Genomic DNA, 13640 nt, shown 5'->3' with positions numbered 1-13640 from the left:
TTTTCCAAATACTATAAGCAATTAAGCTATGGCTCACCAGGTGATTCCTCAGCTTTGCTTTCCCCTCTTCTCTATAAATGTTTCTCCCCCAGCTCCTGTTGCGGGAGCGTTCCTGACCACTTTATGTTTTGGTATTGCCTCATTCAAATAAATTTTGTTCGAATAATTCTTAAAAATTTTAATATACACCAGTTTATATATTAACAATATTTAATTGGCAAATCTTTCCTAGAGTTTCTTTGAAATCTAATTTGTCCTCTTTTATTGCCCAAGTATTACAAAATTTAAATAACTGAATAATTGTTTTTCAATTAAATATAAGGAGGCAGTCACAGCAGACTGTGTTTCTTTGCATTTTATTTTTATGGATGGTGTTTTGTTTTGTTTTGTTTTGTTTTGTTTTGTTTTAATATGGAAATACCAGCTATCTGTCAGATCTACCCTTGAATTCACTACTTATGCATATCACAACTTCTGGTAACAAGCTTGAGGTAGAGAAAAACTATTAGCTATTCATAGAGCTACCCTTAAAGCTAATTGCTTGTTTAATACGATCTTTTGCTTAAATAACAACCATAAATAATTTTAAGTGTATCATTATATAAGTATGTTAGAAATGTTTTATGCACTGAATTTTACACTATAGAATGAGTCCCAGAAGATAATTTTGTATGTAACAGTACTACTATACCAGAAGGCCATACTTAAATCATTTTCCTGGGAAATAGAGGAGAAATGGGAGGAATCAATGATCCCTTCCCTCACCCAGGATTTCATTTGTCAGCCCTGAAATAAAGATGAACTTCCTTATTTCATGGCATTGTTATTCACTCCCTTCCTTCCTTCTTTCTCATTTCTCTTCCCTTATAAAGACACCCAAACTACTTGAGTGGATCTGTAACCTTCATTCCACCTTCCCTGTGTTGATTTAGAAAAATGAATTAATAAAAAGTGCATGATGTTATAGTAGACAGGTATGGTTTTAAATTTACGTAAATAATATTGTGTATATTTCATTCTGTTCTTTTTTACACATTGTTATGTTTTTTAGGTAGCTGTGTATAAATCTAGTTCATGGCTTCTGACTCTTAGAAACAATGCCTATATGTATTATGAAAGGGCACACAAGCATGCACACACATATACGTTTTATATTTGAAAATCTCAAGGAAAAGCACGTGGGAGACAGTGAGTTAAGAGCTGACCTAACCTCTCCCTATTTGAAGATGATGTTTAGTTCAAAGAACAACTGACATACTGACAAGTCATACCTGAATACAAGGCAGATATTTTCTTGAAAATAAATAAAGTAATCCTGCCATATTAAGGGAAACTGCTGATCGTAATTGTTGCTAGTGATAACATTTGAAATTTCAAGTGAAAATTAGAATTTTGGAAAAATGTAACTGCCAGTGTGAGCTTGAGAGTTGCAATACTTAAAGATTTTTTTCTGATGAAATTGGCAGTGATATTACTGAATGTGACTTTTCAATATTATGTAATAAAATGTCATCATTTGGAGAATCTGCATAGCTCAGTGAGCTTATATTATACAAATGACCAAACATAATGTTACAAAATCATCTGTGAGTGAAAGATCTATACAAAGTGCACAATAAACCAATGGATATGAAGAATTCACTGGTAAATTTTAGATCGCATAGTGCAGTTAAAATTTAAGAAATCATTGCTTGTCAAGTTTTTTCTCACTTGTCAGGTTTTTAAAAGAATGTGCACATTATCTGAATAGGTTACTAAAATACTCCTCCTTTTTCCAACTATGTGAAGCTGGATTTTCTTTGTATTCCTCAGCCAAGAAATATTTTGCTATAGATTGAATACAGAAACAAATATGAGGACCTCCGTGTCTTCTCTTAAGCTAGGAAAAGAGGTTTTCAAAAGTGTAAAACAACCGCTTTTTGGTAAATTTTTAGTTTTAGACAACATAATTATTTTTATAAAATTATGGTGTTTATGTTAAAATGTAATGGACTTATTGTTATGTTTTAATAATTAATAAGCATTTCCAAAACTTATTAGTACTAATTTCTAATCATATATATATATATGTGTGTGTGTATATAATTTATATATCCCACAATGCCCTGTGTAATTATGTTTGCTCTTTGGAGTTTTTAATAACTTTATTAAAGGAGTCTTGAGACCTGAAATTATGAGAACTAGTGTACTTAATAAGTCCCTGTCAGTTTTTTGATATCACAGTTATCTTCTCCTAGCCTGTCACCTTTCTATTAACTTTACCTATGATGATGTATTTGGTTAAATAGAAATATTTAATTATTTTTGGAGCCAAAACAATTTTTGCTTCATAATTCTGTTTTATTCACCTTAAAACAATGGCTTCTTCAACCATAAGGTCCCAAAAATACATATCTACATTTCTTTTCTATTACATGAACATTGTTACTTTTCACATTCGGTCTTCAGTACATTCTAATACAACTTCATATCTCTCTATATAGAAAATCAGTTTCCCCAACAACATATACTAAATAATCTACCCTCTCTTTACTGACTTGTAATGCTGGCTCAAATATGAATATATTTAATATATTTTCTCAAGTAAGAAAAAAAGGGTACCATACACAAGATACTAGAATATTGCTCATCCATAGCTATGTGCTAATTTGCCTAACATACTAAAATAAGGTATCTTTCATAGGTTATTTATTTCAAACCCCACAGTTAAAATTCTAAAATAAATCTTAGAAAGAAAACAAATAAAGATCAATGCAAAGAGTAATAAGTAAAATTTACCTCAATGGGGGATATTCTCTTTTTGAGCCTCCAAAAAAGTATGGAACCCATAATATGTATGTGTAAATAATTTTGATGTCTGTGAATTAAAATGAGAAGAGTGAAATTGGACCCCAGAGTCAATTCACTCAGCGTTATTGGTTTAAAAATGTTGTTTATAAGGTCTGTGTCACAAGAGTGAAAGAGAGACATGCCCACCAGTCAGGGCCTGAGGGTTACCCAACCCCTATTCTTCAACTCATCAAAATACCAGGGTTTTTAATTTTTATGTTTATTTTTCATACATAAGTGAGACTGAGAATTGTCATGTGAGAACCAGCTGGGGAGGAACCTCATGATATTCAGAGAAGGAAGGTGAGACTAGGAAACTGAGAATGGAGAGGAAGGTAGACCTTGCCACAGTGGTCTACTTTCAAAAGCCTTAAAAGGGTGCTGCCTACATGCAGGATTCAGGATTTCCCTTAACACAATAACATGTGTAATATGTATAATTCAAAGGAAATAAAACATTGGAGACATTTTCATAAGTCGCAGTGTTTGTCTAGGGTGGAAACATTGTAAGAATAGCTTTCTTCCAATTTTTAACTTTTTGAATATCTTATAGGAAGGTAGGTGGGTAGGTAGGTAGACAGACAAACTGATTGCACAGGGCCTCATTTCTAATTGCACATTTTCTACTATTTCAAATGCTAACTCTCAGAATCTTATTGGAAGATGGAAACCCCTAATCACTTATATGAATCTGAAGATTTTCAGGTTTTCTTTAGAAAATGGTCTCTGAATTATTAATATTAGGATATATTTATTTTTTAATTTGCAACTGGAGAAGAAAACTTTATAATAGTGTTTCAAGAACATTGAAAGAGTACCTTTCTATTAAATATAAGATTTTGCATACAGCCTAAAGGCATTTTAAAGTGAATAAAACAATTTTTAATGTTTTCTATAGGCGAAGAAAATATTTTATTTTAGCATTTATTATACATTGAATACCAAAAGGAGCTCCCCCCATTTAAATATAAGAAGAATACTAGCAAATTTATTAGAGGCTTTTACTCTTGCAGCAAACTATCATTGGGTCATTAAAAATGGGGGGGAATATGAAGATAAAATATCAGTTAGAAAGAAAGTCTCCATGTGGTGAAATAAAGAGAATAGCAAACATTTGATGAAAACCCTCTACAACCTATAATGGAGATGATAAGGAAACAATAATGTAAAGATCTAGAATCTAAAGACATTTCTGTTTATTTCAGGTTTTTTGTCAATATTTTTGCCTTTATCTTTTCTTATTCTAGTACTAAAAGATCTCAGAAAGATTTTTATATTTTTATTTTAAATAGAAATGTGTAGAAACCTAAAGCATTGGAGACAGAATTACAATTATATTGACCTGAGAGGCTCGCTGTATTGTCACCGAGGTGGTTCGTCAAGATGATGCTCCCCCCTTTCAGTTTGCTAGGTCACACCTGCATGTCAGAACCCACCAGTACTTTCCCTACTTAATACCCTCAGGGCACATTATCCTGTTCAAAGTTTGTACAAAAACATGTCGTTCCTTGAAAGAAGAAAGCCATTAATGTTTCACTGGAGAAAGATTTTGAAACTAAACTTGGTATATTTTTTCATTTCATTTGAAAAAAGTATAAGAAAATTATCTTAATGTATTATTTTAAATATACACTAATAAATAAAAAAGTTCTAGTCCCAAAATGGATAGTTTCAATATTGTAATCCTGAGAGCAATGTAATAATCATTGATTATCTTGTTTCTTCAGATAAATTTACAAAAAAAAATGAGAGTCACAGGTGTGATCACCCAAGGAGCCAAAAGGATCGGAAGCCCAGAATATATAAAATCCTACAAAATTGCCTATAGTAATGATGGAAAGACTTGGGCAATGTACAAAGTGAAAGGCACCAATGAAGACATGGTAAGAATGAAATACTTAATTTAAAAGTCAAATTGCATTAATAATCATTGATTACAAGTAAATAATCAGTCTTCAGCAGAAGCTTTAATTTGCTGAAGATAAATTTATGATTTTTAAAAATTGGACAAGTGGGGTGAAAGAGGTAAGGAATTTCTCCAAGTTATAAATGTATACTGGTTACCATATAAAACTTTCTCTGGTTTCAATTTGTGGTCTTATGAACACTTTATCGCAGGTTAACCATATGCATATAACAATTGTTTTATTTAAAAAATACTCAGTTTTCAATTTCATTTCATTGCTTTGACAAATTAACACTCTCCATAATCAAATAACTATAGATCTAAACTATTATTTGTAAAGGCAAAAATATTATTTTAAAAGCAAAACACCAAGTGATAGAAATGAGGTATATATCTTTACATACTTAACATTGGAAGAAAAATTTTGTTACTTAGAGGAATAAAATATTTTAAAGGAAATAAATATTCAATGTCCCTTGCCATTTATATGATAGTCTCATAGTCCCAATTTTTAATTAATGTTTTCTGAAATTTTTTAAAAAATATCATGATTTCAGCTCATTCCATGTAAAACCAAGTTCTTAGACCAAATTCTAATGAATTATAAAAGATTTTTTAAAAACATCTTCTTAAAAAAATTAGTTATCTGACTACCAGGTTATATAAAAGGTAAAATAAGAATGAGATTTAAAGGAATTAAAAATAACATTTTTAACCCTTATTTTTAAAGGAACCCTTATACTTTAGAAGGAAGTATAGATTTTTACTGGCTATATATATATATATATATATAGAGAGAGAGAGAGAGAGAGAGAGAATTAGTAGTCTCTTATGCAATGATCTGGTACTTACTAATGAGGGAGTAATCTTAGGAATCAGACCCTAAAGCATCACAAGTCTGATCATAGCTTTAGAGAGACTGAGTGATCAGGAAACACTAGGAAGAGCTAGTTTCTAATATATATATATATATATATATATATATATATATTTCAACTTAATGTGAGTCTGTCCATTTTGCTATATATGTATAGCATATATATGTGTGTGTGTGCATATATATATATATATATATATATATAGTGTGTGTGTGTGTGTAGCAAAATGAACAAACCCACATTAAGTTGAAAGGCTTAAGGTGCCCATTTCTCAAAAAATGAGTGAGTCATTCTTCTGGCTTTAAAGGTTCGAAGGACTGGCCTTAAAATTGTCAATACACTCGTAGTAGAATACAGACTATACTGTGGGCCACAGCAGTTTTTAACTTTAAGCATTTTATCTATAGATTTTATATATTTGGCTGATGACAAGGTGCTCCTTATATCCACCAGACCCCCAAATTGTTTAATCCAATTTTAGAAAGATTATGTTGAGTAAGACATAGGATCAATATATAAAAATAGGTAAAGGAGCTATTAAAATTAATAATTACAACTCTATGTTATGTCTGTACACAGGTGTTCCGTGGAAATGTTGATAACAACACACCCTATGCTAACTCTTTTACACCCCCCATAAAAGCTCAGTATGTAAGACTTTATCCCCAAGTTTGTCGAAGACACTGTACTTTGAGAATGGAACTTCTTGGATGTGAACTATCTGGTGAGTCTCATATTAACTAGTTCAGTATTTTATTTAAAAAATTTGTAGAGTATTAATAACTTGCAATTTTTCAATTTTTTGCTATAAAATGTCTAGCTCATGGTTTAGTGAGAAACTGTGTGTTTGTGTGTAGAATAAATAAGTTCTTAAAAATACTGCAGAGGAGAACTAATGTAAGAAGGTGCAGTGTATTTCTTTGAGTGATCAATGAGAGTACAACATGCCCTGGCTGGTATGGTTCAGTGGATTGATCACTGGCCTGAGAAACAAATGGTTGTTAGTTTGATTCTCAGCCAGGGCACATCTATGGGTTGCATGTGCCCTGGCTTGGTTGCAGTAGGGTGAACACATGAGGCAACCACACATTGATGCTTCTCTCCTTCCTTTTCTCTCTCTCTCTCTCTAAATATAAATAAACAAAATCTTTTTTAAAAAAGTACAGCAAAATATCACTGGGAGCCTTTTGCTTATTTAAACATGTCTTGTTTTTAGCAATACCTATGATTTATGTTTTGTGACAAAATTTCAGTAAAAACAGTAATCTCCCTGATTTCGTAAATTGCAGTTACATTTAGGCTATATAGAATAGAAAAGTAAGCTTTATCTTTGTCTACCTACTGTAAGAACTTAGTTTTGTTTTTTTTTAATGAAACAGTATTTCAGAACTAAGACTGCTACTATAAATTCATTCTTGGATCATTCTTATCAACCATCTTGCTTATTGTACAAACAATGATTACCCAATTCAAAGATAATCTATCAAGACTCAGAATTAAATAATTCTTGTCTTACAAGAGCATCAGTATCAGATACAAAGATGAAGGCTTAATGTGTGGATCTCACAGTGGTTCCATTTCAATATAGCTACATTCTGAACTAAACAGAAAAATACTGCCTAGGCATTTCATTGTTATATTTTTGGTAGTTGTTTTTATAATTTTAGAATCAAGATTTACAAATTATCTTTTCTGCTGTGGGCTGAAATTATTTTGTTCCAAAGACTGTGTTTTGAAAAATAAGAATTAATGGGTGCCTGCTTTTTAGCATAACTTTCAAATAGAAAAGACTTTTAATAATCTCACAATAATGTTATTCAGTTAAAAATAAAAGGACAGATTCTTATTTTTAGAATAATAGAATAATTAATAATAGAATAATTCTTGCAAAAGGACAACTGAGAACTATTTATTCATTCTAATATTTAACCAATATTCAAGAGGTTGCATATTGGTTAAAATGTATACTTCAGGTCCGTCTCTCCTCTTAGACTTATTTGTGATACTGAAAAAATTTATTTTTAAGCAAATAAAAGTTACTTTTAAAAAACAAAGTTTAGCCCTGGCTGCTGTAGCTCAGTGGATTGAGTGCGGGCCTGCAAACCAAAGAAAGGATCGTGGTTTGATTCCCAGTCAGGGCACACACCTGGGTAACAGGCCAGTTCCCAGCAGGGGACCCAGGAGAGGCAGCCATTACATTGACACTTTTCTCCCTCTCTCCTTCCCTTCCCCTCTAAAGATAAATAAATAAAATATTTTTTTAAAAGTTTACTGCGAACCAAAAGATTGTGGTGCGATTCCCAGTCAGGGCACATACCTGGGTTGCAGGCCAGTTCCCAGCAGGGTCCAGTTCCCAGCACAGGATGCACGATAGGCAACCATACATTGATATTTCTCTCCCTCTCTCCTTCCCTTCCCTTCTAAAGATAAATAAATAAATAATTTTTAAAAAAAGTTTAAATGAACCCACTACATTGAAAAGAATTAGAGACAGGTAGATGAGTGAATCTGTGTTAAGAATCACATGTCATATTATGTATGGGTATCTTTTATGAAACAGCCAGCATATGTTTTTAGTATTATTAATTATCCTAATGAGGATGTTTTCCTAATTTCGATAAATGAAACTGGCTTATCGACTACCAGTGAATTGGAGCAGAATCGTTGCTGTGCAGCGTTTGTGTGGCACGTCAGTGTATCACCACAGGCTGGTGTCAACCCTAAGTCATTCATCATAAAGCAATCACGAAGAAGCCACAGTATGATGAGGTTTGCTGCAGGCTCCCTGGTTTTTAGTTGCTTAACATTACCTTCCCCAACTCTTCAGCTTTTTGATTCATGAAGGTCAGTCTCTCATACAAAGCAGAGTTACACCCCTAAGGTGTGGGTGTATTTTACTTTCGAGTTTGACAAGCGGTTACACCTGACACTTCACAGATTTTATGTCCTCCAAAAGAAGCCATACACATCCCCGCAACCCCACAGATTGATTCTGAACTTTCTTGCAGAGAATAATATCACTCGATGGATGCCTTTGAAAGCTATGCAACTCACAATAGAAATAATCAATTTCATTGTTCATATTTCATTTTGTACAGATGTTGCTCATGCTGGTTAAAGAGTTAATTAATTTGTATGTATGAAATCATATGGATGAGAAGGGAGATTTGTGAGGTGAATTGGAAGAGATCAGTTATTACTTTTAGAAATAAACAGTGACATAATGTACCAAACTATTTCTCACAATCCAGTGCAACAGTGTGAAGCCCAAGGTTGCCTTAGAATATTCAATAAGCTGTTATAAGATCTCTCAGCCTGCCTGGAAGATCAGCAGTTAATCTTTCCCCGGACACTTAAAAAGAAAATCTCCTAAATTCTCTGAGAGAGAGGTGATTGAAGATGTTTAGAATGAAGTGGATCATAACTGAAACTAGAAGAGGAAGAGTCACTCATTCATTCTTTGAACAAATTACTCAGAACTTCCTCTAGGCTAAGTACTAGGAATGGAGTGGCTATCAAATGAAGTCTAAGAATTAGAAATGGTCAGTGTGAAGGCACCCTTTTTCTATGCAATATTTGAAATACCGTTACATCACGAAAGGAAAAAAGAACAACCACCTTTCTGTTTCCCTTGTATCACAGTGAAAGAAAGTTTAACAAAGACTCCAGTAGCAGGGCAAGGTGAGAGTGGGCACTTGGTGAAAGAAATGTAAGAACAAGTCAGCAATCTGTAATATAGACAATACATGTTATCTTAGAACTGCCTAAAGATAGATGGCATGCTGTTAAGACTTATAGAGCTTTCTACAATCTTTGAGATTTGTCATAAAAATTTTCTTTTCTTTTCTTTCTTTATTTTTAAATCTTTATTATATTTTTCATCACCTTTTAGTCTCTTCATGCCCCTCCCCCAGCCATCACCACACTGTTGTCCATGTCCATGAGTCATTTTTCATTTTTGCTCAATCCCTCCATCCCCTAACCTCCCCCCACTAGTTGACATCCTGCTTTCCACCTATGGGTCTGTCTCTGTTTTCCTTGTAAGTTCAGTTTGTTCATTAGGTTCCACATATGAATGAAATCATATGGTATTCGTCATTCTTTGACTTGCTTATTTCACTTACAATAATGAAATTTTTCTTCTCCAGAATTTGTATTTAAGAGTTAGAGTTGTTTTTATCATGGGAGTTAGAGTATATGTCTCCTATCCCTAACACCCAACAAAGTTTGTACTAAGGCATAACCGGCGAACCCTCCATGACCATTTTCATCATGTTTGCATTGGATGAGCATGTCCCAGACGGTGGAATTGAAGGTAGACATGGAGAAGCCTCAGGAAGGAAGAAGCAGTCTAGATTGACTAAGACAGAAAGTAATTAATTGTTGTTAAAATATTTTTCAATAAAAATTCTAAGCCACTTCTCTTAGAGCCTCGACCTAAAATGGCTTGGTTTTAGAAACTATAGCCAGTGTTCTGACATTCAGTACTCACTGATAGGCTGAGCTGAAGTCTTAACATTGTGATCTGTTGGAATGAGCCTTACAGAAATAATAAAAACAGCAGGCACTGTTTTCTCTTTATATTTATTAACTAATTTCTTAAAAGGTAGGTTCTATTTTATTACTATTTTAAAGATTCGAAACCTGAAGTCAAATGTGGTTAAATAATGCATACGAGCCCATACAGAGAGGAAGTGGGGGACCAACAAGGTGTGAGAAGGTGGCATTGACTGCAAAAGTCTTCCTTTTATCCTGGCTTTCTTGATGATCAGACTCACCTTGTGTGTTCCTTGGCCAAAATGCAACATAAGGAAGATGCATACACTGGCTAATATGGTAATAGAATCATGCTTCCTATCACAGACTTTATGGATGGAATTTTGTCACAATTTTAACTTAAGGTTGGGAATTCATGTGTACACACAAAGAGAGAGAGAGAGAGACACCTTTTCAGGGATAGATAAACCCAAATGTTGCACCATGCCAAACTTTGAGACATATGTGGTAGAACTGAAAATCTCCCCAAAATATCCAATACTAAAAGTTACTGAGTATGATCAAAATATAAGAACATATCAAAAGCTTTATCCTGTAATAGCTTTTGCTAAAATCACCTTACTTTCTTGTTTTCTATTTAAATCCTACACTTGCACAATGCCTGGCACACGGTATGCATTGAGTCAATATTAGCTTCTCACCTTCCGGAAGAAGCTGCGTTAGTGCTATAGGATTCAGTGATAAAGATGACAGATGTTTCTTGGGAAGGAAAATGCTGTCCAGTTTATAATATACCATTGGAGCAGTCTGTGGAAATGCCTTTGTACTGAGGGAATTTTCATTTGCAGGATTATGGAAACAAATAAAAGAAAACCAGATTTCCTTTGTGAGAAAATGTTCCATTTTTGAAGACACAATGAAACTGTTGAAAACTAGGGAACAGTCATGTGGCTATCATTAATGAGGCAGGAGAGAGCATTTCAGCATTGTTTTCATTTTGCAAAATCATCTATCACGGAAATGTAGTTTGAATTGACTGTGTTGTTTTCAACTTTTCCAAAATATATTCAGACAAAATAAACCGAATTGGCTATTTCGTTTTCCATTTTGTTCCAGAGTTATTTCTGATTATAGCCTTTTCTATTTTTTTGAATTTAGATCCTCTCTCTTTGGGGAAATGAATAGCATTATGCTTAATCTTCTTTTGCTTGTCCAAAATAAAGACAGAAAACTTCCAGGATAATAAATTATTTTTTTTCTCATGGAGTCCTTTTCATTTTCCTGCAGGCTGTTCTGAGCCTCTGGGGATGAAATCAGGACATATCCAAGACTATCAGATCACTGCCTCCAGCATTTTCAGAACTCTCAATATGGACATGTTCACTTGGGAGCCAAGGAAAGCTCGGCTGGACAAGCAGGGCAAAGTCAATGCCTGGACTTCCGGCCACAATGACCAGTCACAATGGTTACAGGTAATATTTTCAAAAACTGTTTCACCACCCCCTGCCCTTCTTCTTTCGAAAGATTTCTTCCTGGCTGGTGTGGCCCAGTGAATTTAGTGCCAGCCTATGAGCCAAAGAGTCGCCAGTTCTACTACCAGTCAGGACACGTGCATGGGTTGAGGGCCAGGTACCCAGTAGGAGGCACTTGAGAGGCAAGCACACGTTGATGTTTCTCTCCCTCTCTTTCTCCCTTCCCTCTCTAAAAATAAATAAATAAAATTGTAAAAAAATAAAAGATTTCCTGTTGGTTAGGTGAACATTGGAGTCATTACCTTTATATCAATTTAAATGTGCCTCCCTATTTGGCTTCACTAAACTGGTAAAACAAAAATTCCTATGAAGCCATGTTTGTGTGCTGTTACTCCAGCGTTGATTTATAGATGCTACTGTCAGACTGTTGCAGCAGACTGTACCAGATCACAGTCCATATAGGTCAATTTGATTGATTATGAGAACATTTGCATTTTAACTCTCCTCAATTCTAATGCTTCATGTCAATATGCATTTGAAAGTGTCGCAGCAGGAATCTAAACCACCTTAAAATCATGCCACTGACCCGAAGATTGTTCCCGTAGAACCATGAATCATGACTTATTAGCTGTTCCCCAGTGGTTGCTAGGCGATGGAGCAATTTGATTACACTCTCATAAGAGAGATAGGTTATAGAAGAAAAGCACAAATAATCTTTTCTTCACTTGACCCCATTTTCCGCTATTCTCAAAGTTAGAAATATTTACCTTTTTCTTTACTTTTTCCTAACTTTCTATCCAGATCTCAATTGATCAGGATCTTTATTGAGCTCTTCTGCTAGCTACCATGCTTTATAGATAAAAAGTATGTCTTTCTCTTTGAACTATTCTATGAGTTTTTTTTATTTTGAAATATATTCACCCTCCCAGAACTCAGGACTTACTAAGTTAAATCATTCATTTAACAAATGTTGGTTTGTGCTGCACTTGTGAAGCATCGCATAGCGTAATAAATAGGGATGGCATGTGAGCAAGCATCGCCCTATTCATGCTCTTGAGACATTTCGTCTTTTGAAGACCATTCCTTTTATTTGATTTGTATGACACCACACTTTGTTTCTTCCATCTGTCCAGCTGGTGCTCCCCAAAGTCCTCCAGGTCACCCTTCCTCTGCCTGTTATCTCCCTGCCAACCTCCCTCTCACCCACTCCACACACTCACATTGACTAATTTGTAAGTATTGGCTAGTTCAGCTACTCTAAAACCATTCCTCTTCTCACCATCCCTGCTGCCACTTCTGTGTTCTTGGTTAATCACCCTAGTTGGTTGCTGCTGCCCAGTTTCTGGCCCTACTCTTTAAAAGCTATTTCCCTAATTGTAACAGATATGATCTTTCTTTTTTCAAGATACAAATATGATTTTCTTACTCTTTTTGAAAACTTTTCAACTACTTCCCATCAGCTTCCCTAGAATAAAATGCAGGCTTTTTAGTATAACCTGAAAGTCTTTGCATGATTCAGCCCTGCTACCTCTCTTGCCACACTGCACTAAATTTGCTTCATTTTCTCAAAGAAACACTCACTCTTTTCCCATCCCTTTATAAATGTCCTCTTCCTAGAGGAGAATAATGGGAAAGCACCTCTACCCCCAGCATCCCCAGCCTTGCATTGGTGTAATCTTCAGCTAGAGTTTGGATACACATTCCCCCTGTGTGCAGCCAAAGTAAGCCACCGCCACCACTTGCAGTTTTAATTAGGTGTTGCTATATCTGGCTTCAGTTGTCTCCTTTGTACTTCTCTGTCATGTGCGATTCTCATGTAGCATCATCACACTGTACTGGAAATTGTGTTTTCATGCTTCATTGTTGGCTGCAGGAGGGATGGGGCCACCTCGGTCTTTTTGTCTTTCTAAACTTGTCCAGTACCAAAGTAAATGCTTGTCACAATGCTTGATACGTGGGAGTCATTCATTAAATACTTGTTGAATTAATGCTTAATTAACTAATACTAAAATATACTTTAATTTCTTGATTTAGGACTGTATAGCATATAAATGTGAC

At 34.4% G+C, this 13640-nt stretch overlaps 1 protein-coding gene across 2 annotated transcripts in view; it reads left to right on the top strand.

Moving 5' to 3' along the window:
• Positions 1 to 13640, top strand: part of EDIL3 (EGF like repeats and discoidin domains 3) — a 390073-nt gene that overhangs the window by 279933 nt on the left and 96500 nt on the right. For both annotated transcript variants that reach the window (XM_037142971.2, XM_037142972.2), the window contains 3 exons: positions 4557 to 4712; positions 6193 to 6337; positions 11398 to 11582. In XM_037142971.2, the coding sequence (XP_036998866.1) occupies positions 4557 to 4712; positions 6193 to 6337; positions 11398 to 11582 (486 nt within the window). The remainder of the gene's footprint in view (positions 1 to 4556; positions 4713 to 6192; positions 6338 to 11397; positions 11583 to 13640) is intronic.

This window comes from Artibeus jamaicensis, unplaced genomic scaffold (genome assembly GCF_021234435.1).
Source record: "Artibeus jamaicensis isolate MK-2021 breed Jamaican fruit bat unplaced genomic scaffold, CSHL_Jam_final contig_373, whole genome shotgun sequence".
Classification (NCBI taxonomy): domain Eukaryota; kingdom Metazoa; phylum Chordata; class Mammalia; order Chiroptera; family Phyllostomidae; genus Artibeus; species Artibeus jamaicensis.
The sequence above is the reverse complement of the archived record's forward strand: the minus strand, read 5'-3'. Positions and strand labels throughout refer to the sequence as shown.